This window comes from Chamaea fasciata, unplaced genomic scaffold, assembly GCF_029207755.1.
Source record: "Chamaea fasciata isolate MVZ Bird 193981 ecotype frontalis unplaced genomic scaffold, bChaFas1.0.hap1 SCAF_26, whole genome shotgun sequence".
Classification (NCBI taxonomy): Eukaryota; Metazoa; Chordata; class Aves; order Passeriformes; family Sylviidae; genus Chamaea; species Chamaea fasciata.
In genome coordinates, this window is record NW_027094111.1 from 5,760,788 (window position 1) to 5,785,343 (window position 24,556).

The window sequence follows — 24,556 nt, forward strand, 5'->3', positions numbered from 1 at the left end:
CCGTTCTGCTGTCAGCAGGAAATCTGTCCTGAGCAAGGGATCTCATCCCTAAAAGTGCCTTTTGGGGTGTGGGGCAGCATCCCATCCTGGACGGGATCGCAGGCAAGCACAGCTGAAGGCAGGCTGGGCAAGGGGAGGGTTTTACCCACGTGTGATCTGATTAGAGATGTCAGATGCTGATATTGCAGAAGGAACTGGCTGAGGGAAATCTGATCTTCTAGCATTCCCATAACTGTGAGGTTCTGCTTCCTTGGAATTCCCTCAGTGAGCTCCTCCACGTGCTGGAAATCATCCTTCATTTGTCTGCGCATGGAACAGCCTCACTGAAACATTGGATGATCTCCCTGAACTCCTCCTGAATGTGTCAGGGCTTTGGAGCTTTTCACTCCAAATACTTTTTCCAGCAACCTGAAGTGCTCCAGGGGCACTGTTCTGATACGTTTGTAAGTTCAGGTGAATATTCCTGTTGCAGAGGTTCCTTGTCCTTTTTCCACTCCCCCAATCCCACCTTTTATCATGACCTGTAGGTTCGGAATGTGGGGCTGTGCTGTCAGCAGATGGAGACAGCACGGCGAGGCTTTAACAGCTCTTCCTAAATACGTGCAGTTGATGATTCCCAGAGCTCCTGTGGCTTATCTGGCTGAGCAAAGCCTGCAACTGGGATGGTTTTTCTTGGCTCTGCTTCCTTGGACAGGCTGCAGGATGAAATCTGCAGCTGCAGGGTTGGAGCTGGGCTGAGTTTCTTCTGAGGGAGCTGAGCAAGGCTGTGAATTAAAGCAGGGAGAGAGGGAGAGGTGACAGAATCCTGGAAAGGTTTGGGTGGGAAAGGGGTTTAAAATTCGTCCAATTCCAACCCCTTCCACTGTCCCAGGCTGCTCCAGCCTGGCCTTGGGCATTGCCAGGGATCCAGGGGCAGCCACAGCTGCTCTGGCAATTCCAGCCCAGCCCCTGCCCACCCTCCCAGGGAACAATTCCTTCCCAAATCCCACCTAAATCCCTCCTCTCTTGGTTTAAGGCCATTCCCCCTTGTCCTTTGCTGTACAAAGTCCCTCACTTGCTTTCTTGCAGACCTTTTATGTCGCATTTTGCAGGGACCAGCTGAGCCCCAGGGTAGGCAGGCAACAAAAAGAGCCAAGAGCAGCAGGTGAAACATTGATGGTGAAAACACTGAGGCTCTGAGTAGGTGTGGATTCCTTTTTCCCAGTTTTTCTGATTCGCACATGGATCATCGTGTTGCATTTGGGAGGTGTGGAAGTTCTCACACGTGTAAAGCAAGCACGAGAAGTGTTCTGAGGGAGATAAATGCTTTTTGTGCCCTCAAGACAAGGAAATACTAACCCAGCCGTTTCCTCTCTGCTTCACCGGGAGGGAATCCACATCAACAGGCTGGAAAAGCGGATCCCAGGGATGCAAAAGCACGTGAAAACTCAAGGGTTTGCTGAAATTTTGCAGCTGCAGAAAGCCGAAAAGCTAAAATCGCGGAACTAAAAAGGAAGCAGACCCCAAACCCGAGGATGTTCCAGAGGAATCCACGTTTCAGGAAGCAGTTTAGGGGATTTATATGATTTTTTCCCCGTATTTGTTGACCAGTGAGGTGTTGCTGGCTGCTCCCACAGAGCCACTATCCCTCATTCCATGTTCTGCAGCTCCTGTTGTCCAGGATCTCCTTGTCGGTGGAGCTTTGCCCCAGCTCCCGGTGACAGGTGGCACCTGAGCAGAGCTGCCACCGGGCTTTGTGTGCCCACAAAGGGCACCTTAAAGCAATAAATCCGGCAAGAAAAGCAGGTGTGTTGTGCACCCCGGCTGCTCAGGGCGTTTTCTGGCCCAGGGAGGCAATAAAGGAGCTGTGGCTCTGAGCTTTTCCTGCGCAAGGAACATTCTGATGCCCCCAGGGTGTTTGTGGGAGCCCCGGTGTGCTGAGGGATGAGCAAGCAGAGCTGTTGTGAGGGTGAGGCTTTGGCACACGGCAGGTTCATTCTGGCTCCACCTCGTATACTCAGATGTGATTTCTCCACCTGAACTTGTAAAAAGACAAAAACCAAGGTGGGTTTTTCTCACACGGCTTTGCTCGCCCTGCTCTCAGGAGAACCGGCTCCAATTTTTGCCTTTACAAAAGACCCCCCAGTCGAGTTTTCTTGATGTTTCTGGGCTGCTTCTTGATGGTCGTGGGTTTCTGCCAAAACTTTGGGCAGAATTATTGCTGCTTCTGCCAGCAGTTCACTTGTGTGAAAGGAGGGCAGGATAATAGGCGTGAAGATCGTCGGCATTTGGGCATCCAAGTCTTTTCTGAGGGAGTGGAGGGAGAAAACACCGCTCACAGTGATTTGTGAAGTCATTCCCACCTTGGAAATGATCCCTGGAAGGGAGGGGGGATGGACGTGCTGGATAATTTCGGAGGAGATATTCAGCTGGTGCGTCCTTAAATGTTTTAATTAGAGCTGAAAATGAGTGAATTCGGGGATTTCCTTTAGGGAGAGGCAAAAGAAGCCGGGGAGGAAACTTTTAGTAAGGCCCTGAAGAAAGAAAAAAACCCCCAAACCCTCAGCAAAACTAAGGGAATCCTATTTTTTTGGTTAGTGAGGAACAAATTGTCCATAACCTTGAGAACTGAGCCGGGGGTCTGAGGGTAAAGGAGGTGTGTGGTCTGGGGTTTGTCATCCTGAGGATGTGTCCCCTCCGGTGCCTCTGAAAGCATCTTGGGCGTCTCAGACTTGGCTTTGCATCCCTCTGCCATCCCACTGCCACCCCACTGCCCACTTCAGCCGAACTGGGAGGCCGCACTGGTGTCACTGGTGTCACTGGTGTCCCTCCCAACACCTGGGCGGGCTCCCGGTGCCCCCCGGCTGCAGCTGTGTGTGAACAGGAGCTGGGATAAGTCCTTGGGCTTTGAGAGGGAACAGCAGAGGGAAAAGCCGGGCTGGTGGTGGCTGTGCTGCAGCAGTGTGGGAGTTTTCAGGTGGATTAACACGGGCAATGGGTTCCAAGGGAGTGAAATCCTTCAGAGCGGAGGATCTGTAGGGGTGAAAGGAAATGTGAAGGGCTTGCTGGAAAAGGAAGGAGCTGCTGCCTTCTGTGCCCGAGTTCACAGTGCTGGTGTGTTTGTGTTTGTGCCCGAGTTAAGGGGTGTTTGTGCCCCAGTTACGGGGTGTTTGTGCCCGAGTTAAGGTGTGTTTGTGCCCCAGTTACGGGGTGTTTGTGCCCCAGTTACGGGGTGTTTGTGCCCGAGTTAAGGGGTGTTTGTGCCCGAGTTAAGGTGTGTTTGTGTCCGAGTTAAGGGGTGTTTGTGTCCGAGTTAAGGGGTGTTTGTGCCCGAGTTAAGGGGTGTTTGTGCCCCAGTTACGGGGTGTTTGTGCCCGAGTTAAGGTGTGTTTGTGTCCGAGTTAAGGGGTGTTTGTGCCCGAGTTAAGGGGTGTTTGTGCCCCAGTTACGGGGTGTTTGTGCCCGAGTTAAGGTGTGTTTGTGCCCCAGTTACGGGGTGTTTGTGTCCGAGTTAAGGGGTGTTTGTGCCCGAGTTAAGGGGTGTTTGTGTCCGAGTTAAGGGGTGTTTGTGTCCGAGTTAAGGTGTGTTTGTGCCCGAGTTAAGGGGTGTTTGTGTCCGAGTTAAGGGGTGTTTGTGTCCGAGTTAAGGTGTGTTTGTGCCTCAGTTACGGGGTGTTTGTGTCCAAGTTAAGGTGTGTTTGTGTCCGAGTTAAGGGGTGTTTGTGCCCGAGTTAAGGGGTGTTTGTGTCCGAGTTAAGGGGTGTTTGTGTCCGAGTTAAGGTGTGTTTGTGCCCGAGTTAAGGTGTGTTTGTGTCCGAGTTAAGGTGTGTTTGTGCCCGAGTTAAGGGGTGTTTGTGTCCGAGTTAAGGGGTGTTTGTGCCCGAGTTAAGTGGTGTTTGTGCCCGAGTTAAGGGGTGTTTGTGCCCCAGTTACGGGGTGTTTGTGCCCGAGTTAAGGTGTGTTTGTGCCCGAGTTAAGGGGTGTTTGTGCCCGAGTTAAGGTGTGTTTGTGCCCCAGTTAAGGGGTGTTTGTGTCCGAGTTAAGGGGTGTTTGTGCCCGAGTTAAGGGGTGTTTGTGCCCCAGTTAAGGGGTGTTTGTGTCCGAGTTAAGGGGTGTTTGTGCCCGAGTTAAGGTGTGTTTGTGCCCCAGTTAAGGGGTGTTTGTGCCCGAGTTAAGGGGTGTTTGTGCCCGAGTTAAGGGGTGTTTGTGCCCGAGTTAAGGTGTGTTTGTGTCCGAGTTAAGGGGTGTTTGTGTCCGAGTTAAGGGGTGTTTGTGCCCCAGTTACGGGGTGTTTGTGCCCGAGTTAAGGGGTGTTTGTGTCCGAGTTAAGGTGTGTTTGTGCCCCAGTTAAGGGGTGTTTGTGCCCGAGTTAAGGTGTGTTTGTTTCCGAGTTAAGGGGTGTTTGTGCCCGAGTTAAGGGGTGTTTGTGCCCGAGTTAAGGTGTGTTTGTGCCCCAGTTAAGGGGTGTTTGTGTCCGAGTTAAGGGGTGTTTGTGCCCGAGTTAAGGTGTGTTTGTGCCCGAGTTAAGGGGTGTTTGTGCCCGAGTTAAGGGGTGTTTGTGCCCCAGTTAAGGGGTGTTTGTGCCCCAGTTAAGGGGTGTTTGTGCCCGAGTTAAGGGGTGTTTGTGGCCGAGTTAAGGTGTGTTTGTGCCCCAGTTAAGGGGTGTTTGTGTCCGAGTTAAGGGGTGTTTGTGCCCGAGTTAAGGTGTGTTTGTGCCCGAGTTAAGGTGTGTTTGTGCCCGAGTTAAGGGGTGTTTGTGTCCGAGTTAAGGTGTGTTTGTGCCCGAGTTAAGGGGTGTTTGTGCCCGAGTTAAGGGGTGTTTGTGTCCGAGTTAAGGGGTGTTTGTGTCCGAGTTAAGGGGTGTTTGTGCCCCAGTTAAGGGGTGTTTGTGCCCGAGTTAAGGTGTGTTTGTGCCCCAGTTAAGGGGTGTTTGTGTCCGAGTTAAGGGGTGTTTGTGCCCGAGTTAAGGGGTGTTTGTGCCCGAGTTAAGGGGTGTTTGTGCCCGAGTTAAGGGGTGTTTGTGCCCGAGTTAAGGTGTGTTTGTGCCCCAGTTAAGGGGTGTTTGTGTCCGAGTTAAGGGGTGTTTGTGCCCGAGTTAAGGGGTGTTTGTGCCCGAGTTAAGGGGTGTTTGTGCCCGAGTTAAGGGGTGTTTGTGCCCGAGTTAAGGGGTGTTTGTGCCCGAGTTAAGGGGTGTTTGTGCCCGAGTTAAGGGGTGTTTGTGTCCGAGTTAAGGGGTGTTTGTGCCCGAGTTAAGGGGTGTTTGTGCCCGAGTTAAGGTGTGTTTGTGCCCCAGTTACGGGGTGTTTGTGCCCGAGTTAAGGTGTGTTTGTGTCCGAGTTAAGGTGTGTTTGTGTCCGAGTTAAGGTGTGTTTGTGTCCGAGTTAAGGGGTGTTTGTGCCCGAGTTAAGGTGTGTTTGTGCCCGAGTTAAGGGGTGTTTGTGCCCGAGTTAAGGTGTGTTTGTGCCCGAGTTAAGGGGTGTTTGTGTCCGAGTTAAGGGGTGTTTGTGCCCGAGTTAAGGGGTGTTTGTGCCCGAGTTAAGGTGTGTTTGTGCCCGAGTTAAGGGGTGTTTGTGTCCGAGTTAAGGTGTGTTTGTGCCCGAGTTAAGGGGTGTTTGTGCCCGAGTTAAGGGGTGTTTGTGTCCGAGTTAAGGGGTGTTTGTGTCCGAGTTAAGGGGTGTTTGTGCCCCAGTTAAGGGGTGTTTGTGCCCGAGTTAAGGTGTGTTTGTGCCCCAGTTAAGGGGTGTTTGTGTCCGAGTTAAGGGGTGTTTGTGCCCGAGTTAAGGGGTGTTTGTGCCCGAGTTAAGGGGTGTTTGTGCCCCAGTTAAGGGGTGTTTGTGTCCGAGTTAAGGGGTGTTTGTGTCCGAGTTAAGGGGTGTTTGTGCCCGAGTTAAGGGGTGTTTGTGCCCGAGTTAAGGGGTGTTTGTGCCCGAGTTAAGGGGTGTTTGTGCCCGAGTTAAGGGGTGTTTGTGCCCGAGTTAAGGGGTGTTTGTGTCCGAGTTAAGGGGTGTTTGTGCCCGAGTTAAGGGGTGTTTGTGCCCGAGTTAAGGTGTGTTTGTGCCCCAGTTACGGGGTGTTTGTGCCCGAGTTAAGGTGTGTTTGTGTCCGAGTTAAGGTGTGTTTGTGTCCGAGTTAAGGTGTGTTTGTGTCCGAGTTAAGGGGTGTTTGTGCCCGAGTTAAGGTGTGTTTGTGCCCGAGTTAAGGGGTGTTTGTGCCCGAGTTAAGGTGTGTTTGTGCCCCAGTTAAGGGGTGTTTGTGTCCGAGTTAAGGGGTGTTTGTGCCCGAGTTAAGGGGTGTTTGTGCCCGAGTTAAGGGGTGTTTGTGCCCGAGTTAAGGGGTGTTTGTGCCCCAGTTACGGGGTGTTTGTGCCCGAGTTAAGGTGTGTTTGTGTCCGAGTTAAGGTGTGTTTGTGTCCGAGTTAAGGGGTGTTTGTGCCCGAGTTAAGGTGTGTTTGTGCCCCAGTTAAGGGGTGTTTGTGCCCCAGTTAAGGGGTGTTTGTGCCCGAGTTAAGGTGTGTTTGTGTCCGAGTTAAGGTGTGTTTGTGTCCGAGTTAAGGGGTGTTTGTGCCCGAGTTAAGGTGTGTTTGTGCCCCAGTTAAGGGGTGTTTGTGTCCGAGTTAAGGGGTGTTTGTGCCCGAGTTAAGGGGTGTTTGTGCCCGAGTTAAGGTGTGTTTGTGTCCGAGTTAAGGGGTGTTTGTGTCCGAGTTAAGGTGTGTTTGTGCCCCAGTTAAGGGGTGTTTGTGCCCGAGTTAAGGGGTGTTTGTGCCCCAGTTACGGGGTGTTTGTGCCCGAGTTAAGGGGTGTTTGTGTCCGAGTTACGGGGTGTTTGTGCCCCAGTTAAGGGGTGTTTGTGCCCGAGTTAAGGTGTGTTTGTGCCCGAGTTAAGGGGTGTTTGTGCCCGAGTTAAGGTGTGTTTGTGCCCCAGTTAAGGGGTGTTTGTGTCCGAGTTAAGGGGTGTTTGTGCCCGAGTTAAGGGGTGTTTGTGCCCGAGTTAAGGGGTGTTTGTGCCCGAGTTAAGGTGTGTTTGTGCCCGAGTTAAGGGGTGTTTGTGTCCGAGTTAAGGTGTGTTTGTGCCCGAGTTAAGGGGTGTTTGTGCCCGAGTTAAGGGGTGTTTGTGCCCGAGTTAAGGTGTGTTTGTGCCCCAGTTAAGGGGTGTTTGTGTCCGAGTTAAGGGGTGTTTGTGCCCGAGTTAAGGTGTGTTTGTGCCCCAGTTAAGGGGTGTTTGTGTCCGAGTTAAGGTGTGTTTGTGCCCGAGTTAAGGGGTGTTTGTGCCCGAGTTAAGGGGTGTTTGTGCCCGAGTTAAGGGGTGTTTGTGCCCCAGTTAAGGGGTGTTTGTGTCCGAGTTAAGGGGTGTTTGTGCCCGAGTTAAGGTGTGTTTGTGCCCCAGTTAAGGGGTGTTTGTGCCCGAGTTAAGGGGTGTTTGTGCCCGAGTTAAGGGGTGTTTGTGCCCGAGTTAAGGTGTGTTTGTGCCCCAGTTAAGGGGTGTTTGTGCCCGAGTTAAGGGGTGTTTGTGCCCGAGTTAAGGTGTGTTTGTGCCCGAGTTAAGGGGTGTTTGTGCCCGAGTTAAGGTGTGTTTGTGCCCCAGTTAAGGGGTGTTTGTGTCCGAGTTAAGGGGTGTTTGTGCCCGAGTTAAGGGGTGTTTGTGCCCCAGTTACGGGGTGTTTGTGCCCGAGTTAAGGTGTGTTTGTGTCCGAGTTAAGGTGTGTTTGTGTCCGAGTTAAGGGGTGTTTGTGCCCGAGTTAAGGGGTGTTTGTGCCCGAGTTAAGGGGTGTTTGTGTCCGAGTTAAGGGGTGTTTGTGCCCCAGTTACGGGGTGTTTGTGCCCGAGTTAAGGGGTGTTTGTGTCCGAGTTAAGGTGTGTTTGTGCCCCAGTTAAGGGGTGTTTGTGCCCGAGTTAAGGTGTGTTTGTTTCCGAGTTAAGGGGTGTTTGTGCCCGAGTTAAGGGGTGTTTGTGCCCGAGTTAAGGTGTGTTTGTGCCCCAGTTAAGGGGTGTTTGTGTCCGAGTTAAGGGGTGTTTGTGCCCGAGTTAAGGTGTGTTTGTGCCCGAGTTAAGGGGTGTTTGTGCCCGAGTTAAGGTGTGTTTGTGCCCCAGTTAAGGGGTGTTTGTGTCCGAGTTAAGGGGTGTTTGTGCCCGAGTTAAGGTGTGTTTGTGCCCGAGTTAAGGTGTGTTTGTGCCCGAGTTAAGGGGTGTTTGTGTCCGAGTTAAGGTGTGTTTGTGCCCGAGTTAAGGGGTGTTTGTGCCCGAGTTAAGGGGTGTTTGTGCCCGAGTTAAGGTGTGTTTGTGCCCCAGTTAAGGGGTGTTTGTGTCCGAGTTAAGGGGTGTTTGTGCCCGAGTTAAGGTGTGTTTGTGCCCCAGTTAAGGGGTGTTTGTGTCCGAGTTAAGGGGTGTTTGTGCCCGAGTTAAGGGGTGTTTGTGCCCGAGTTAAGGGGTGTTTGTGCCCGAGTTAAGGGGTGTTTGTGCCCGAGTTAAGGGGTGTTTGTGCCCGAGTTAAGGTGTGTTTGTGCCCGAGTTAAGGGGTGTTTGTGTCCGAGTTAAGGGGTGTTTGTGCCCGAGTTAAGGGGTGTTTGTGCCCGAGTTAAGGTGTGTTTGTGCCCCAGTTACGGGGTGTTTGTGCCCGAGTTAAGGTGTGTTTGTGTCCGAGTTAAGGTGTGTTTGTGTCCGAGTTAAGGTGTGTTTGTGTCCGAGTTAAGGGGTGTTTGTGTCCGAGTTAAGGGGTGTTTGTGCCCGAGTTAAGGGGTGTTTGTGTCCGAGTTAAGGGGTGTTTGTGCCCGAGTTAAGGGGTGTTTGTGCCCGAGTTAAGGGGTGTTTGTGCCCCAGTTAAGGGGTGTTTGTGTCCGAGTTAAGGGGTGTTTGTGTCCGAGTTAAGGGGTGTTTGTGCCCGAGTTAAGGTGTGTTTGTGTCCGAGTTAAGGGGTGTTTGTGCCCGAGTTAAGGGGTGTTTGTGCCCGAGTTAAGGGGTGTTTGTGCCCCAGTTACGGGGTGTTTGTGCCCGAGTTAAGGGGTGTTTGGGTCCGAGTTACGGGGTGTTTGTGCCCCAGTTAAGGTGTGTTTGTGCCCGAGTTAAGGTGTGTTTGTGCCCGAGTTAAGGGGTGTTTGTGCCCGAGTTAAGGTGTGTTTGTGCCCCAGTTAAGGGGTGTTTGTGTCCGAGTTAAGGGGTGTTTGTGCCCGAGTTAAGGGGTGTTTGTGCCCGAGTTAAGGGGTGTTTGTGCCCGAGTTAAGGTGTGTTTGTGCCCCAGTTAAGGGGTGTTTGTGTCCGAGTTAAGGGGTGTTTGTGCCCGAGTTAAGGGGTGTTTGTGCCCGAGTTAAGGGGTGTTTGTGCCCGAGTTAAGGGGTGTTTGTGCCCGAGTTAAGGGGTGTTTGTGCCCGAGTTAAGGGGTGTTTGTGCCCGAGTTAAGGGGTGTTTGTGCCCCAGTTAAGGGGTGTTTGTGTCCGAGTTAAGGTGTGTTTGTGCCCGAGTTAAGGGGTGTTTGTGCCCGAGTTAAGGGGTGTTTGTGCCCGAGTTAAGGGGTGTTTGTGCCCGAGTTAAGGGGTGTTTGTGTCCGAGTTAAGGGGTGTTTGTGCCCGAGTTAAGGGGTGTTTGTGCCCGAGTTAAGGTGTGTTTGTGCCCCAGTTACGGGGTGTTTGTGCCCGAGTTAAGGTGTGTTTGTGTCCGAGTTAAGGTGTGTTTGTGTCCGAGTTAAGGTGTGTTTGTGTCCGAGTTAAGGGGTGTTTGTGCCCGAGTTAAGGTGTGTTTGTGCCCCAGTTAAGGGGTGTTTGTGTCCGAGTTAAGGGGTGTTTGTGCCCGAGTTAAGGGGTGTTTGTGCCCCAGTTAAGGGGTGTTTGTGCCCGAGTTAAGGTGTGTTTGTGTCCGAGTTAAGGTGTGTTTGTGCCCGAGTTAAGGGGTGTTTGTGCCCGAGTTAAGGGGTGTTTGTGCCCGAGTTAAGGGGTGTTTGTGCCCGAGTTAAGGGGTGTTTGTGCCCCAGTTAAGGGGTGTTTGTGTCCGAGTTAAGGTGTGTTTGTGCCCGAGTTAAGGGGTGTTTGTGCCCGAGTTAAGGGGTGTTTGTGCCCGAGTTAAGGGGTGTTTGTGCCCGAGTTAAGGGGTGTTTGTGTCCGAGTTAAGGGGTGTTTGTGCCCGAGTTAAGGGGTGTTTGTGCCCGAGTTAAGGTGTGTTTGTGCCCCAGTTACGGGGTGTTTGTGCCCGAGTTAAGGTGTGTTTGTGTCCGAGTTAAGGTGTGTTTGTGTCCGAGTTAAGGTGTGTTTGTGTCCGAGTTAAGGGGTGTTTGTGCCCGAGTTAAGGTGTGTTTGTGCCCCAGTTAAGGGGTGTTTGTGTCCGAGTTAAGGGGTGTTTGTGCCCGAGTTAAGGGGTGTTTGTGCCCCAGTTAAGGGGTGTTTGTGTCCGAGTTAAGGGGTGTTTGTGCCCGAGTTAAGGGGTGTTTGTGCCCGAGTTAAGGGGTGTTTGTGCCCCAGTTAAGGGGTGTTTGTGTCCGAGTTAAGGTGTGTTTGTGCCCGAGTTAAGGGGTGTTTGTGCCCGAGTTAAGGGGTGTTTGTGCCCGAGTTAAGGGGTGTTTGTGTCCGAGTTAAGGTGTGTTTGTGCCCCAGTTACGGGGTGTTTGTGCCCCAGTTAAGGGGTGTTTGTGCCCGAGTTTGTGTATTCGTGCCCAGTTTAAGGACACGGTATGTTGTGCCTGATTTAAGGACACTGTTTGTGCTCTGTGCCTAATTTAAGGGGTATTCGTGCCTTGTGTAAGAAATGTTTGTTCCTGATTTCAGGACGCTGTTTGTGTTCTGTGCTTCATTAAAGGACACAGTGCTCCCTGCCTGCTTTTAGGGAATGTTGGTTCCTGGTTTAGGGATGTTTATACCCGGGTTAGGGGTGTTGGTCCCTGGTTTAAGGGTGTTTGAGCCCGGTTTAAGGGTGTTTGTGCCCGGTTTAAGGCCGTTTGTGCCCGATTTAAGGCCGTTTGAGCCCGGTTTAAGGCTGTTTGAGCCCGGTTTAAGGCTGTTTGTGCTCTGCCCACAGCTGTTCCAGAGGCCCAACGCCCTGGCGGTGCAGCAGCTGACAGCAGCCCAGCAGCAGCAGTACGCCCTGGCTGCTGCCCACCAGCCACACATAGGTGAGTCTGCCTCTCCTTCGGCCCGTTCCAGTGCCCTGCTGCTCATCCGTGGGGAAAACACCAGGGAAAGGGTTTGGGAGGGTCTAAAGTGTGTTACAGATGATCATCAACACAGGAGCAGGAGTGTGCTGTTAAAGATTTGCTTGTGGGTGTCTCTTGCACACTTGAGAAGCCTCTTGAAGGAGTTCCCTGTCTGGCAGGACTGACACTCTCACCCTCCTGAGGTGAGGCTCTCTCCTCCTCAGGAGAGGCTCTGGAAGTCTCTGTGTGAAGCATAAATCAGTGTAACAGCACAGTGAAGTGAGGGAAAATGCACAGTTTAATATCAGCTGAATGTGCTGCCTGGGGTCTTAAAAGTCAAAAGTGTAATTCATGCGAACACATGATTGATAGCAATAAAAATTATTTATAAAATATATTTATTAAATGGGAATAAAGAATTTAATCGTGTGTAGATAATCAGGAAAACTATAGAAGGGCTACTCCTGGGTGATTAAACTTAAATGTTTTTAGCACAATAAACGATTTGTGGTGGTTCTTCCTGCCCAAAGCCCCAGGATAAACGTCTTGGGCTCTCCCAGCTCTGTGCAGTTCAGGGATTGAAATGACTCAGCTTTTAACTTCCTCCCCTTCACCTTCACCTCCCCTGCACACCCCTGTCCCACCCCCTGGGCTTTCTCTAATGATTAAACTGTCCCCTTCAGGGGAGGGAATGCTTTTCCAGGTGGAATGCTGGGGTCCTGTGCTGGGCGTGGAGCTCGGAATGGGCTGGTTTGGGTCCTGATTTACTCCCTGTAGGAAATACAGAGAGTAACAAGCTCCGGTCTCCTCAACAGGGTCTGTCTGCCCTGCAGAAGCACCTGAGCTATTGGATATAAAGCATTTTACCTCTTAAGGAGCATTGAATCCTTGGGATTGGGGTTTTTAATGCCCGATCTCTCCTCTGCCCATCAACACTCGCTGCTTGTTCCCTCCCTTTAGAAAACCACCTGTAAAAATCTTAAAAACACAAGCCCAGCCTGAGTTTGGTGTTGCCCAGGCAGCAGCAGGGGGGTTGTGGTGGGGTTGCAGTCGTGTTGAGTTTGTTTTTACTGACAGGAATGTTTCCAGCAGGTTTAGCTCCCGCTGCCTTTGTTCCCAACCCCTACATCATCAGCGCGGCGCCTCCGGGGACGGATCCCTACGCGGCCGGGCTGGCGGCAGCAGCCACGTTAGGTGAGGAATTCCAGCTCCCTGCTCCAGAGCTGCTCTGGATCTGTGCCTGCAGAGGGGAAACGTGGATACATCAGCATTTCTGGGGGGGAGAATTGGTGTAATGATGTGGCTGTGAGTAAAGCCAGAGTTTGCCATGGATAATTTTTGTTTAACGTGTGCTGTGGGGTCAGGCTCCCAGAGCAAATGGGAGGGCAGCCACTCACAGGCACAAATGTTGCTCCGTTTTTGGGGTGTTTTGGTGACTGACAGTAGCAAGGGAAACCTCTGAATACAAACTTAGGAAAGGCTGGAAAGATGCAGGATGTGGTTTTTACCGGGGAAGGTGTCTCCTCTTTCTCTTCAGCTTGTGGTGCGTTCTGCAGACGAGCTCTTCCCTGAAATTCTGTGGGGAATTTGCACTTCCTGGGAGGTAAACACATCCATGTCTGCTGGGGCTCACGCTGGCAACGTGCCCTTTTCCAGATGGTGGCCGAGATGGAGCCTCTGCTCTTCCTGCAGGTTCTTCCTCCAGACATTCGTGTGTCAGTTCCCAAATTCCTCCCAGCTGTCGCAGCCACAATTGATGATTTTAGAGGTGCCAGCTCCATGCCACAGCTTATCAGGCGCTGTGGGGACACGGTGAACATTGGACTGCTGCTGTGGGTGCCATAAAGCTCTTGCCCAAGTGCTGGGGACGAAGCAGGAACGTGCTTTTAGGAGAGGATTTTTAAGGAAGAATGTGCTTTCAAGGGGAGAGGATTTTCAAAGGAAGAACGTGCCTCTAAAGCGTATTTTTAAGGGAAGAACATGCTTTTAGGAGAGGATTTTTAAGGGAAGAATGTACTTTTAGAGGAGTATTTTTCTAACCATGCCTGGCTTTCCTTGAGCAAGGCAGAGGGAATGTTCTGTGCTGCGAATAAACGCGGCTCTGTTTGGAGTGGGGCTGTTTGTGGAGGCTCTCACTGCTGCCATGCTCCACTTACAACTTGCACACTCCCTTCAATCCTCTTTTTTTGGGTGGCTTGTCCCAAATCAAACCCACAGACCTGGCTTGTGTGTGGATGTGACACTCTGGTTTGGGACACGACTTTGGTCCAGCTCTTAGATAACCCCTGCTGAGCTTTGAGGTCACCGTGGGGTGAGCTCTGAAACGGGAATTCGGCGACTGCTGCCCACTTGGAGGGAGTTTTTAGTGGGTCATGCAGACGTACATAAAGAATTTGGGTTATAATCTGGGATTTGGCCTGGGCTGCTGGGAATTCTGTGCTGGGATTGTGCAATGCCATGGGGAGACCGTGGTGTTGGCAGACAGGTGACACGGTGATTCCGTGGGACACAGCCAAGGACAGGAGCACAAGGACGTTGCTGCTGCTGCTGCAGGGCTTGATAAACCCTCTGTGAAGGTGGATGGAGCGGAGCATGAATGAGCTGAGCTGCTGCTGGCCAATACCAGGGGGAAGTTCAGGGAGGAGAGCCCAGAGCATTGGCAGCCCCAGTTCCAGGCAGAGGAGGAGATTTGTGAATGTTTCCTGCACAAGGAGCTTCCTGCTTGGCCTTTCTGCATCACCTCAGGGCCCCCAGAGCCGCTTTCTGGGTAACACCAGAGTGCAGAGCAGCAGCAGGTCAGCAGCCTGATTTCATAGAAAGAGCACGTGGAACTGGGCCCCATTTCCAGGAAATACAAAGTGTTGGCCACAATTGTTTTTTCTTTACTCAGCTCTACTGAAGCTGCAGCTGCCTGAGCTTCTGCAGCCTCTGGCCGGGAGGAAACTCCATCTAGGCTGCGCTTAACTCTGGTTTTGGACATTTGAACTGGAAATAACTCCCCAGGGATAGCTAAAGCATCCCAAAACTTGGCATTAGGGCCTCTACTTGAAAAATTCTAAATTTATGACTATTAAAAGAACCGAAACAATGTGTAATGGGCTGGGTGTATTTATAGTGTTACACCACTGAGAAATAGGAGTCATTTTAACCCTCTGTCCAAGCTTTGGACCCTAGAAACGACAAGATAAACTTTATTTCAGAAAAGCATCTTTCCTGTCTAGGCCTGAGCAGTTTTGAGAACCCTTTTTTTCTGTCAGGACTGAGAGCAGCACTGGAGGAGCGTGGGACAATTGAAATGTTTATATAAAGCCAAAAAGCCTCCTTGGTATGCCTGGGAGTGTTAAATTGGGAGGGCTTGCAGAGGCTTCTGAGATGGAAGAAATGAGTTTGGAGTTCTTGGGAGTTTATTGCTCACAGTTGCTCTCGGAGCAGAGAGGAAACTTTCGGATGTGTTTTATGGCAGGGATAATCTGTCAGTTAAAGTTCTGCCATTTTGGCAGGTTTGTCATGATTGTGAGACTGGCAGCTCTAGGATAATGCTCTTCTCTCCCAACAATAGCAGCATTTTAAAGAACAAATTTGAATGCAGAGGGAAGAACTTCCTAGAAAAAAAAAACTCATTTTGATTTTAAACTGTGGGGAAGATACTGCTGCCTTTGAATTGCCTTCCATCATTTGAGAAAGATGTCACTCAAAAAACTGAGAACTTGCCTTTTTTAAGGCCAGTTGGGAAATGATTCCCTCTGGGGTGGAGTGTTCCAGGTAGAAAAGTGTTCCTGTTCTTTGTGGAGGGGTGGATAAATGCTGGGATAACCTGGATACAGGAAAAACAGAGCCTCCCACAGCAACTTCTGGGACTTTTTCAGCCTTGAGAGTCTGGAAATGATCAGGCCCTTGGTGCTGAGCTGGAGCTGGTGTGGATGTGTGCACACACCTGCCGGGACTGGGATTTGGGAGCTCCTGCAGCTGGGTTTGTGCCAGGAACCTCAGCAGTGCCAGCCAGGGCAGCCTCTGCCCTTGTGCATCGGGGCAGCACCTTTGAGCTCAGCATCTCACTGCCATCCCTAAAAACCAGCTCTGTGGATGCTGTGCTGGGAATTCCAAAGGGGTCACCCCACACATCACTGGGAATTGCTGAGGGGCTGATTTTTGGGCTCCCTGGGGCAGCTGGAGCCGGTGTCACTGCTCCCCATCCCTGGCTGTTCCTGCAGGAGAGACTGGAGTGGGCAGGCTGAGGTGAAAGCACAGACCCCATTCTGAGCACACTCCCAGCTGCATTTGCTGCTGTTCCCTGAGAGGAGCAGCTCTGGGTGTCCAGTGGCTGATGTGTGAGACCCAGCACGGGGAATATTTGCTTTCAGAGGTGCCGGGATGGTGTTTGTTTTCCCGGGAGTGCCCAGCTCGGATGGGTGCAGGAGCAGGTGCAGCATGTCCTGCAGGGGGGGAGCAGCTCTGGGCGCTGCTGGAGTCTGGCAGTGATGCCACACTTGCCCTCACTGAGAACTCTGTTCAATAATGAGCCTCTCTCTCCTGTGCTTGGAGCAGCTGAGCCAGACTCGCAGCCCTTTTAAGCCCAGCTGCCTGCAAACTTCAAAGCTTTTGTGTCTCCTCTGCTTTTATACACCCAAGGCTTTGGCAGCAACCTCTGACTAGGAGAAAAAGCCCATCTAGGCTGTGCTTGGTTGATAATTAAGAGCTGAGACTAAAATATCCCAGAGAGATGCCCAAATTTTGCCCAGATGGAGGGGATTGCAGCAACTTCCAGCAGCCTGAGGGCAAATGCAGGTTAATGACTTGCATTGGAAGGGAGCGATTGCAGCTCTTTCCCTGTTGGGTGCGGGAGAACCCCGGGAGTTGGGGTCTGATGTGCATTCAGTGATTATAAACAGGTTAAAATCACTCACTGCTTACCTGTCTGTGCCTGCTGCGGCACCACAGGCACCACTGTTGTGGCACTGATGCATTTGCTGCAGGTTTTTTTCCATTTTAGCCAGCACTGCTCATGAATTTCCAGGCTGGAAGGTAAGAAATGAGTGGTTGCTGCTCCAGATCTGAGTAGGAGAGGCAGATCAGCCTCTCTGATTCTGTAAATCCAGCAAGGATGGGCTTTGGGGTGAGACACAAATCCAAATGCCTGGAATTAGCCAGCACCTCGCTGCTGGGCACCTGAATTCGGGGTAAGCACAGTGGTTAAAAACAGAATAATATAAGGAGAGTAACTCTTACATGCTGGAAAAAAGAATTTAATATTTGGCACAAAACATGGAATGAATATCCTGAAGTGTGGATGTGGGAACAGGAGCTCGTCCAGGTCCTTAGCATTCTGCAGGAGTTCAGTTGAACCTGTTACTGTAAAAAAAAACCAAGAGGGGAACAAAGACCAAAAGGAAAAGGGACTTTGAGGATTTCCCCCTTTGTCACAGCCAGGCTAACACTGAACACTCAACACTGTGTTTGCTCCTCCCTTTTTATGTCATCCCTCATTTTCCACGGAATCACAGACTTGGGCAGAGCCCAAGTGCTGAGTGTCTCTCTTTAAAAAAAAATAATATCCCTGTTTTTACTCCAGACATGACCAAGATTCTCTAAAGCTTTGTTTATTCCGGTGTCACACCTGACTCTGGCTCTGCCTGAGTTTTTCCTGCTGTGGAATAGGAGTCCTTCCCCCCAAACAGCACAGATGGGAACCCAGTACTATTTTTTAGTACGACTGTTTGATATCGTTATGAAAGGTCAGCAGAAAAGCAGAAGTGTTTCCTTTGATTGCCAGCGCATCCCCCATTCCAAGGGCTCCTTCCTCCAGCACTGAGGGCTTCCTCAGCGTTATTCCAACTGGGATCATTTAAGGAGAGAGGCTGCCATTCTGCTATCCAAATTTCTGTGGTGTCCTGAGACCTGATCAACACAAGGGATCTTCAAAAGTGAGGCTTTTTCTGCTGCTCTCCAAGATTATTATTATTATTATTTTTAAGCCTCTTAAGTTTGAGGAAGGAATGTGAAGTTTGAGGAGGGAATGTGGGAAGGGACAGGATCCTTCAGCCTCTTTTTAGGGGAGATTTGCAAATGCAAAGCAGAGCTGGAAAAAGAACATTTTAACACTTGAGAGTTGATGCACTCCAGCTGTGAAGAGGGTTTGGTAATTTATTGAGGAGCTGGAGGTGGATGGCAGTGAGCTGCGAATGTCAGCTGGGATGAGAAGCTGATCTCTGTGCTTGAAACAAGGTTCCTCTCTTTGGGTTGGAGATTTTTGTTCCTTCCCTGTAAAACCAGGGCACACCAATAAAAACGTGGAATCACTGCTGGCAGAGTTTGACCTCATGCAGTGGTGAAATTGCAGGTCTGAGGTGAAACTTCATAAAATGTGTGACAGAAATGCCAAATCCCGCTGTGTGTGCAGAGGGTTTCACGGAGAGCACACCAAGGCAGGCACGATGAGCAGGTGTTTGTGGGGTGCTGTGTGCCCCTTGGCCCTGCAGGAGCTCACCCTGCCCGTGCTGTGTTCCAGGCCCAGCTGTGGTCCCTCACCAGTACTATGGAGTCACTCCCTGGGGAGTTTATCCTGCCAGCCTCTTCCAGCAGCAAGCGGCCGCCGCCGCCGCCGCCACCAACTCCGCCAACCAGCAAACCACGCAGCAAACCCAGCAGGGCCAGCAGCAGGTAAGGCCTGGGGCTGCCCGGGACAGGGCACACCTGGGCTTTGGACTGGCAGTGTCCTGAGCTGGGAATGGCACCCCAGGGATCGTGGATTCCAGCCCCTGGCCCTGCACAGGCCCCGCAACAATCCCACCCTGTGCACCCCTGGGAGCGCTGAACAAACTCCGGCAGCCTCAGGGCTGTGCCTGTGCCCTTTCCCATTCCTATTCCTGTTCTTATTCCCATTCCTGTGCCCTTTCCCATTCCTATTCCCGTTCCTATTCCCATTCCTGTGCCCTTTCCCGTTCCTATTCCCGTTCCTATTCCCGTTCCTATTCCCGTTCCTATTCCCATTCCTGTGCCCTTTGCCATTCCTATTCCCATTCCCATTCCTGTGCCCATTCCTATTCCTATTCCCTTGCCCATTTCCATTCCCATTCCTATGCCCATTCCCGTGCCCGTTCCCATTCCTGTGCCCATTCCTGTGCCCGTGCCCATGCCTGTTTCCATGCCCATGCCTGTTTCCGTGCCCATTCCCATGCCCATTCCCGCTGGAGGGAAAACATTGGGGAGTTTCTTCCCAGAAAGAGTGATTGGACGGTGTGATGGGCTGCCCATGGCACTGGGGTCACCATGCCTGGAGGTGTTTAAGGAAGGCCTGGATGTGTCACTTTGTCACTCGGTGCCACGGTCTGGGGGACAAGGTGGTGTCAGGTCATAGGCTGGACTTGGTGATCTCAAAGGTCGTTTCCAACCCAGCTGATCCTGTGTAGAACCCAACCTAAACCTCCCCTGACACAGCTCCAGCCATTCAAAACCCTGATTTTTTCCATGTCTGATCCTGACCTCAGCTCTGAGTAGTTTTAAATGAGGAGAAAACCCTTTGGCCTCTCCTCAGAACAAAGGGGCAGGAGCCAGGTGTACATTGGTAATTTGATTTATCCGTCATGCACGTGGAGAGTGCACACGTACGTGGGTGGTGGGGAGTTACTGGGTGTCAGTGCTTTGGGAAACACCAGTGGATCGGGTTGGGAATGGCCTGAGCTGTGCAGCAGCAAACCCGTGGTGCTGTTGTGCGGGAGGGAGAATCATCAGGAGCCAGAGTTTTGGGCTTCATCCCCTCAGCAGCTCTCCTGTCTGGTCCTTGGGTGATGGAGGTGACAGAATAAGGAGCAACTGGCAGCAGAATTTTTCAGCTCAGGAGCTGAAAACCCTTTGAAATCCCACCCCCAGAGTCAGGAGGTGTTCTAAGGCCTTTACAGATGCAGCAGGCATGAGCTGGGAGAGCTTCTGCAAAGGCTCAGGCTGTTAAAATGAAAAACGTCAGTGCCAGTGGCCTTTATGGGATGTTTCATTACTTTCATGGCCGTGGAGCAGGCGTGAGTGGGGTCGGGAGCAGGGTTTGGAATGCAAACCTTGCTCCGTGAGGGGATGCAGCAGGGGTTGTTTGCATTAAAAGTGCTGAGGCTGAGGCTTTGGGAACCTGGAGCACTGAGTGTGGACACTTGATTTGTGACCCTTGTGGCATCTTAACAGTGTGTTAATAAAAGCCACCAGCATTTCAGTGCTGCGGCCTGCACCCCCTGGGATTCCTGGCTCCCAGGGATCCCCTGGCCTGGAGGGTTCCTGTCCAGGCTCTGGCAGCACAGCAGGCTGGGGAGCACATCCCAGTCAGTGAACCTCGGGATCCTCCCCAGGGTGCACAGGGTCAGTTTTTCCTGTTAATGACTCCAGCAGGTGACACCCTCCATGTCACCTTTGCAGCAGGATGTGCTGTGCGCAGGGGGATGGCTCGTTTCATAAGCTGAGCTTGCAGATTCCTGCAGCAGCTCTGGGTGAGGCTCTGACTGACCAAGCCTGTCCCAGGTAATGGCAGGAAAGGCCACTCTGCCATCGTCCCTTCTGAGGGACTCCCACCACAGCAGCTCATCCATACAGACCCCGCTGTGGGCTCTGTGGTCGTGATTACCTGTGTCTTGTGTCACCAGGTCTCTGCTCTCTACAGGAGCGGGTGGCTTGGTGACACCCAGGTCACCTCCTGTCACCTGCCCCCAGCTCCTGAGTTGGGCTTTGTGAGGTTTCTGCTCAGGGGGCTTTTGGTGGGGCTGTGGTGACAGGGACCAAACGTTAGCTGGCGTGGGCAGGTGGTTTGTACAAACTTCTGACAGAGGGTGAGTGTTGGAGGTGGGATCAGGGAATTAGAGATGTTGGAGATCTAAAGATAATCGAGTCCAGGCATTAATGCAGCCTGGACCCCTGTTCCAGGCACCACATCCATGTGTTCTGAACACTTCAGGGATGCTGACTCCACCACTGCCCTGGGCAGCCGGTTCCAAGCCCTGCCCATCCTTTCCACGGGGAAATTCCTGCTGCTGTCCACCCTGAGCCTCCCCTGGCCCAGCCTGAGGCCGTTCCCTCTCCTCCTGGCCCTGTTCCCTGGGAGCAGAGCCCGACCCCCCCGGCTGTCCCCTCCTGGCAGGGACTTGTGCAGAGCCACCAGGTCCCCCCCGAGCCTCCTTTTCTCCAGGCTCAGCCCCTTTCCCAGCTCCCTCAGCCCCTCCCGGGGCTCCAGACCCTTCCCAGCTCCATTCCCTTCCCTGGACTCACTCCAGCTCCTCAGTCTCCTTTTTGAATGTGAAGAAAAGTGAATTAAGAGCGAAGGAGAGAAGGTTCCGCCGGTGCTGCTCTTGCCTGGTGACAGTGGCTCCCTCCTGGATCCCAGAGTAACCCGTGGCTGTTCTGTCCTCTGCAGGTGCTCCGTGGAGGAGCCAGCCAGCGGCCCCTGACCCCCAACCAGAACCAGCAGGGCCAGCAGACGGATCCTCTGGTGGCCGCCGCCGCCGTCAACTCCGCGCTCGCCTTCGGCCAGGGGCTGGCAGCAGGAATGCCAGGTACAGCATTCCCAGGGCAGGGAGAGCTGGGACACGGGGTCTGCCGGCCTGCCTGGGGCTGCCATCGGCCGTGCCTGCTCTCTTGGTTTGGGGGTTAATCCACCAGGGTTGGGTGTGTCCCCTCAGGGCAGCACTGAGGGCTCACAGGTGGCAGTAGTGTCACCTCCCTGTGACTGCGCTGGACTCCAAGCATTGGTGGCTCCTGTGCAAAATCACCTCCAGATTTTTCTGTGGATCGTTGGAGCTTATGGGGATCTGTATTTTAAAGCTCAGAGGTTTGTTAGTCCCGTTCATTCATCTCAGCTCTCCATCCCTGCCAGGTGCTTGGCTTAACAGAGGCTTCCTTCCATGATTGCTCTTCCAAGAGGCTTAAAAACCGGGAAAGAAAAGGGATAAAAGGGAGCAGGGTTTAGTTCTTATTCTAGCTCTTCATTGGAGGAGCTGCTGTAGGAATTCTGATTCTGATCCCTGAGGCTTTGGGGTAAAATGCTGCTGAAATTCAGTTATTCAGAATATTATTGTGATGGCAGAGGACAAACCTGAGCTCATCAGAATAACGCGCGGATTTGTCCTGCTGGTCAAATGTAAGGAAAAAAGGATTATTTGGATTTCAGGCTGGCAGTGTCACGTGGTTGTTAATGGGGTTTTTTATTGCTTAAGAAGAATGTTGCAGTATTGAGTTACAAAGTGAACTGTGCAGATTTCCAGCGGTCTGTAGATTTCCTTTAATCTCTGTTATTTCGGTTGTATTTGCAAAGCAAATGCACACAAGTATACAATTATAGATATATGTTTGTACCTGCATTTGCAAAGCAAATATTCACAGGGAGTATTCTCTTAGTGACCCCCCCACCTCAGAGTCACTGCATTTAAATTTGATGTTTTCATTTAATGTAAAATTCCCTGATGAGGTGCCTAAATCCCTGTATTCTGTCAGTCTGCTGCCGTGTGTAACACCAGCATTTAGGAGGGTTGATTTACATGCATTAAAGGATATTTTATGGTACCAACCTTTCAAAATACAGAAGTGAAAGTTCCCTGTGGGTGCACCCTGGCAGGCCCAGCTCTGAGCAATCCCAGCACATGTTTACTTACCATGGAGCAGAAATGGTGCTTTTGTACTTTAAACCCTTTTTTAGCTGAATTTACACTGGTGACAGTGTAATATAAAAGATTCAGGGAGCAGCAACTCTTTTTTACCTGAAATTCTTAGTGTAAACCCACAGACTTCTCTGGCAAAAGCAGGGCTATTCTTGCGTCTTTGGTTTTCCATTCAGCTTTTCCTGTAAAAACCCTCTTGCACTGCACTCACCTGGACACGACTGATGTGTGTGTCACCTGCCCTGTCACCTGTGTTGCCCCTGCAGGTTACCCAGTGCTGGCTCCTGCTGCTTACTACGACCAAACCGGAGCCCTCGTGGTCAACGCCGGGGCCAGGAACGGCCTGGGGGCTCCCGTGCGCCTGGTGGCCCCTGCCCCTGTCATCATCAGCTCCTCTGCAGCCCAGGCAGGTGAGTCCTGTCCCCTCCTGCTCAGGTCAGTCCTGTCCCCTCCTGGTGAGACAGGTGAGTCCTGTCCCCTCCTGGGGAGACAGGTGAGTCCTGTCCCCCCACAGTGGTTCAGACAGGTGAGTCCTGTCCCCTCCTGCTCAGGTGAGTCCTGTCCCCCCACAGTGGTTCAGACAGGTGAGTCCTGTCCCCTCCTGCTCAGGTGAGTCCTGTCCCCCCACAGTGGTTCAGACAGGTGAGTCCTGTCCCCTCCTGCTCAGGTCAGTCCTGTCCCCCCACAGTGGTTCAGACAGGTGACTCCTGGTCCCTCCAAGTGCCTGCTGTGTCCCCACCCCTCCGTGCTCCGCTGGCAGTGATGACAAACTTGCCCTCACTGAGATCCATCCAGGGATGGTTGTTGAGAAACATCCTTTGTGCTCAACTTGGCTGAGCCTCCGGAGCAGCCACGGAGAGGGGGAGAAGCAGGAACTGGAATTATTGTGTAGAGTTTCACAGCAGGTATTTAAACTTGTCCCCTGGCACCAGCTTCCCCACCTGCGAGAGCCTTCAGAATTCCCAGCAGCTCCAGGGAGAGCTCCGAGCCCCTGGCAGGGCCTAAAGGGGCTCCAGGAGAGCTGCAGAGGGACTGGGGACAAGGCCTGCAGGGACAGCACACAGGGAATGGCTTCCCAGTGCCAGAGGGCAGGGCTGGATGGGAGATTGGGAACTGGGAATTGTTCCCTGCCAGGGTGGGCAGGGGCTGGGCTGGAATTGCCAGAGCAGCTGTGGCTGCCCCTGGATCCCTGGCAGTGCCCAAGGCCAGGCTGGACACTGGGACAGTGGGAGGTGCCCCAGGGGTGGAACAGGATGAGTTTTGAGGTCCTTTCCAACCCAGGCCATTCCATGATTTGTGCTTTATGATATCACTGTGCCTAAAATGGCCATTGCCATGAGTTACTTCGGCATTTATTTGGGATCCTTGGGAGTTAAGGCTTTTAAAAGGATTTTTCAGCCAGAATCCATTGGTGTGAGCAGCCCCTGCCAGCACTGGGCTCAGATTATGAAATGAGCCTTTTAATTGTTTTCTCATAGCTCTTGTTTGTTTTGCTTTTTCTTTAACTTTGGAACTGGCTGAAAACCAAAAGTCCTCGGGTTTGATGTTCTTGGCACTGCAGGTTCATGTTTCATCTGCTGAAGGATCATTTCAATTATTTCAAAACTCGGGTTTCTTAATTGGCCCTTGCGAGTGTGGGGCTGCGCCGAGTGGACTCTTGGATGTTTGGAGAAAGAACCAATCCTGATTTTGATCTGTGCAGCTCCAACAGCACGAGAGCAGCAAGAACAGCTGCGCATGGCTGAAGTCTGGGGGCTGTGGGCAGCTCAGATAGAAAAACCCGAGATCTTTGCAGAGTTTGGTCCTGAAAAAAACCAAACCTGTAGCAATTCAAAGCGACCTGCTAAGTTTTAACTTCCGGAAGCGTGATGAAAACAGACTTTCTCAGCGGCTTTTCCACTTTTCCCCCGTTTGTGTGTCCCGCAGCGGTGGCAGCGGCCGCGGCGTCGGCCAACGGAGCGGCAGGAGGGCTGGCGGGGACCACCAACGGCCCCTTCCGGCCCCTGGGCACGCAGCAGCCGCAGCCGCAGCCCCAGCAGCAGCCCACCAACAACCTGGCCTCCAGCTCCTTCTACGGCAACAACTCCCTGAGCAGCAACTCCCAGAGCAGCTCGCTCTTCTCGCAGGGCTCTGCCCAGCCCGCCAACACCTCCCTGGGCTTCGGCAGCAGCAGCTCCCTGGGAGCCACGCTGGGCTCGGCGCTGGGCGGCTTCGGCACAGCAGGTGAGGGCTGCGGCTCTGCCCGGGGAGCGGAGGGCAGGGACCACCCCACGTTTATCAGTCTGGGCTCTGAGCTGAGCCCTGCTCGTCCTCAGGCTGCGTCAAGGCAGGTACAGGTTGGGTGTTAGGAAGAAGTTTTTCACAGAAAGAATGATTAAATACTGGAATGCTCTGCCCGGGGAGGTGGTGGAGTCACCATCCCTGGAGGTGTTTAAAGCAGACTGGATGTGGCACTCGATGCCAGGGTTTAGTTGAGGTGTTGGGGCTGGGTTGGACTCGATGGTCTTGAAGGTCTCTTCCAACCTACACATTCTATGATTCTGTGATCCATCCTGGCCTGACTGGGAATTTTCCTTCAGGGACTACTTCAGGCTTTTAAAATCTGCGGCAGTTCATGGCAAAAATGCTTTTAGTAGGTGATAATTAGCAGTAGCGGAGTAATTAGCTTGGTTTGTTACACACATTATCAGCCAGCCCCTTGGTAAGTATTTTCCCGTGCATGAGGAATACTGGGCTGACAGGAATTGGTTCCAGAGTCTATCAGCCCCCCTCTCACCTCGGAGTAAAGGCTGAGGAACTCCTCACACCTTTAAAAAGGCTGACCTGAGGTGGTTTCTGTGCTG

The 24,556-nt window shown here is 52.2% G+C and overlaps 1 protein-coding gene and 1 non-coding gene across 10 annotated transcripts in view; both read left to right on the forward strand.

The window, feature by feature from the left end:
• PUM1 (pumilio RNA binding family member 1) overlaps nucleotides 1–24,556 on the forward strand; it is an 88,138-nt gene that overhangs the window by 37,819 nt on the left and 25,763 nt on the right. For 7 of the 9 annotated variants that reach the window (XM_066204638.1, XM_066204641.1, XM_066204640.1 and 4 more), the window contains 6 exons: nucleotides 10,974–11,067; nucleotides 12,178–12,282; nucleotides 17,594–17,745; nucleotides 20,474–20,612; nucleotides 21,980–22,123; nucleotides 23,640–23,936. In XM_066204638.1, coding sequence (XP_066060735.1) covers nucleotides 10,974–11,067; nucleotides 12,178–12,282; nucleotides 17,594–17,745; nucleotides 20,474–20,612; nucleotides 21,980–22,123; nucleotides 23,640–23,936 — 931 coding nt within the window. The remainder of the gene's footprint in view (nucleotides 1–10,973; nucleotides 11,068–12,177; nucleotides 12,283–17,593; nucleotides 17,746–20,473; nucleotides 20,613–21,979; nucleotides 22,124–23,639; nucleotides 23,937–24,556) is intronic. The other 2 variants (XM_066204639.1, XM_066204642.1) reach the window with 1 other exon arrangement.
• LOC136301607 (small nucleolar RNA SNORD103/SNORD85) lies at nucleotides 15,557–15,643 on the forward strand. The gene has a single exon (XR_010723912.1). It is a non-coding gene; the product is annotated as a small nucleolar RNA SNORD103/SNORD85 (small nucleolar RNA).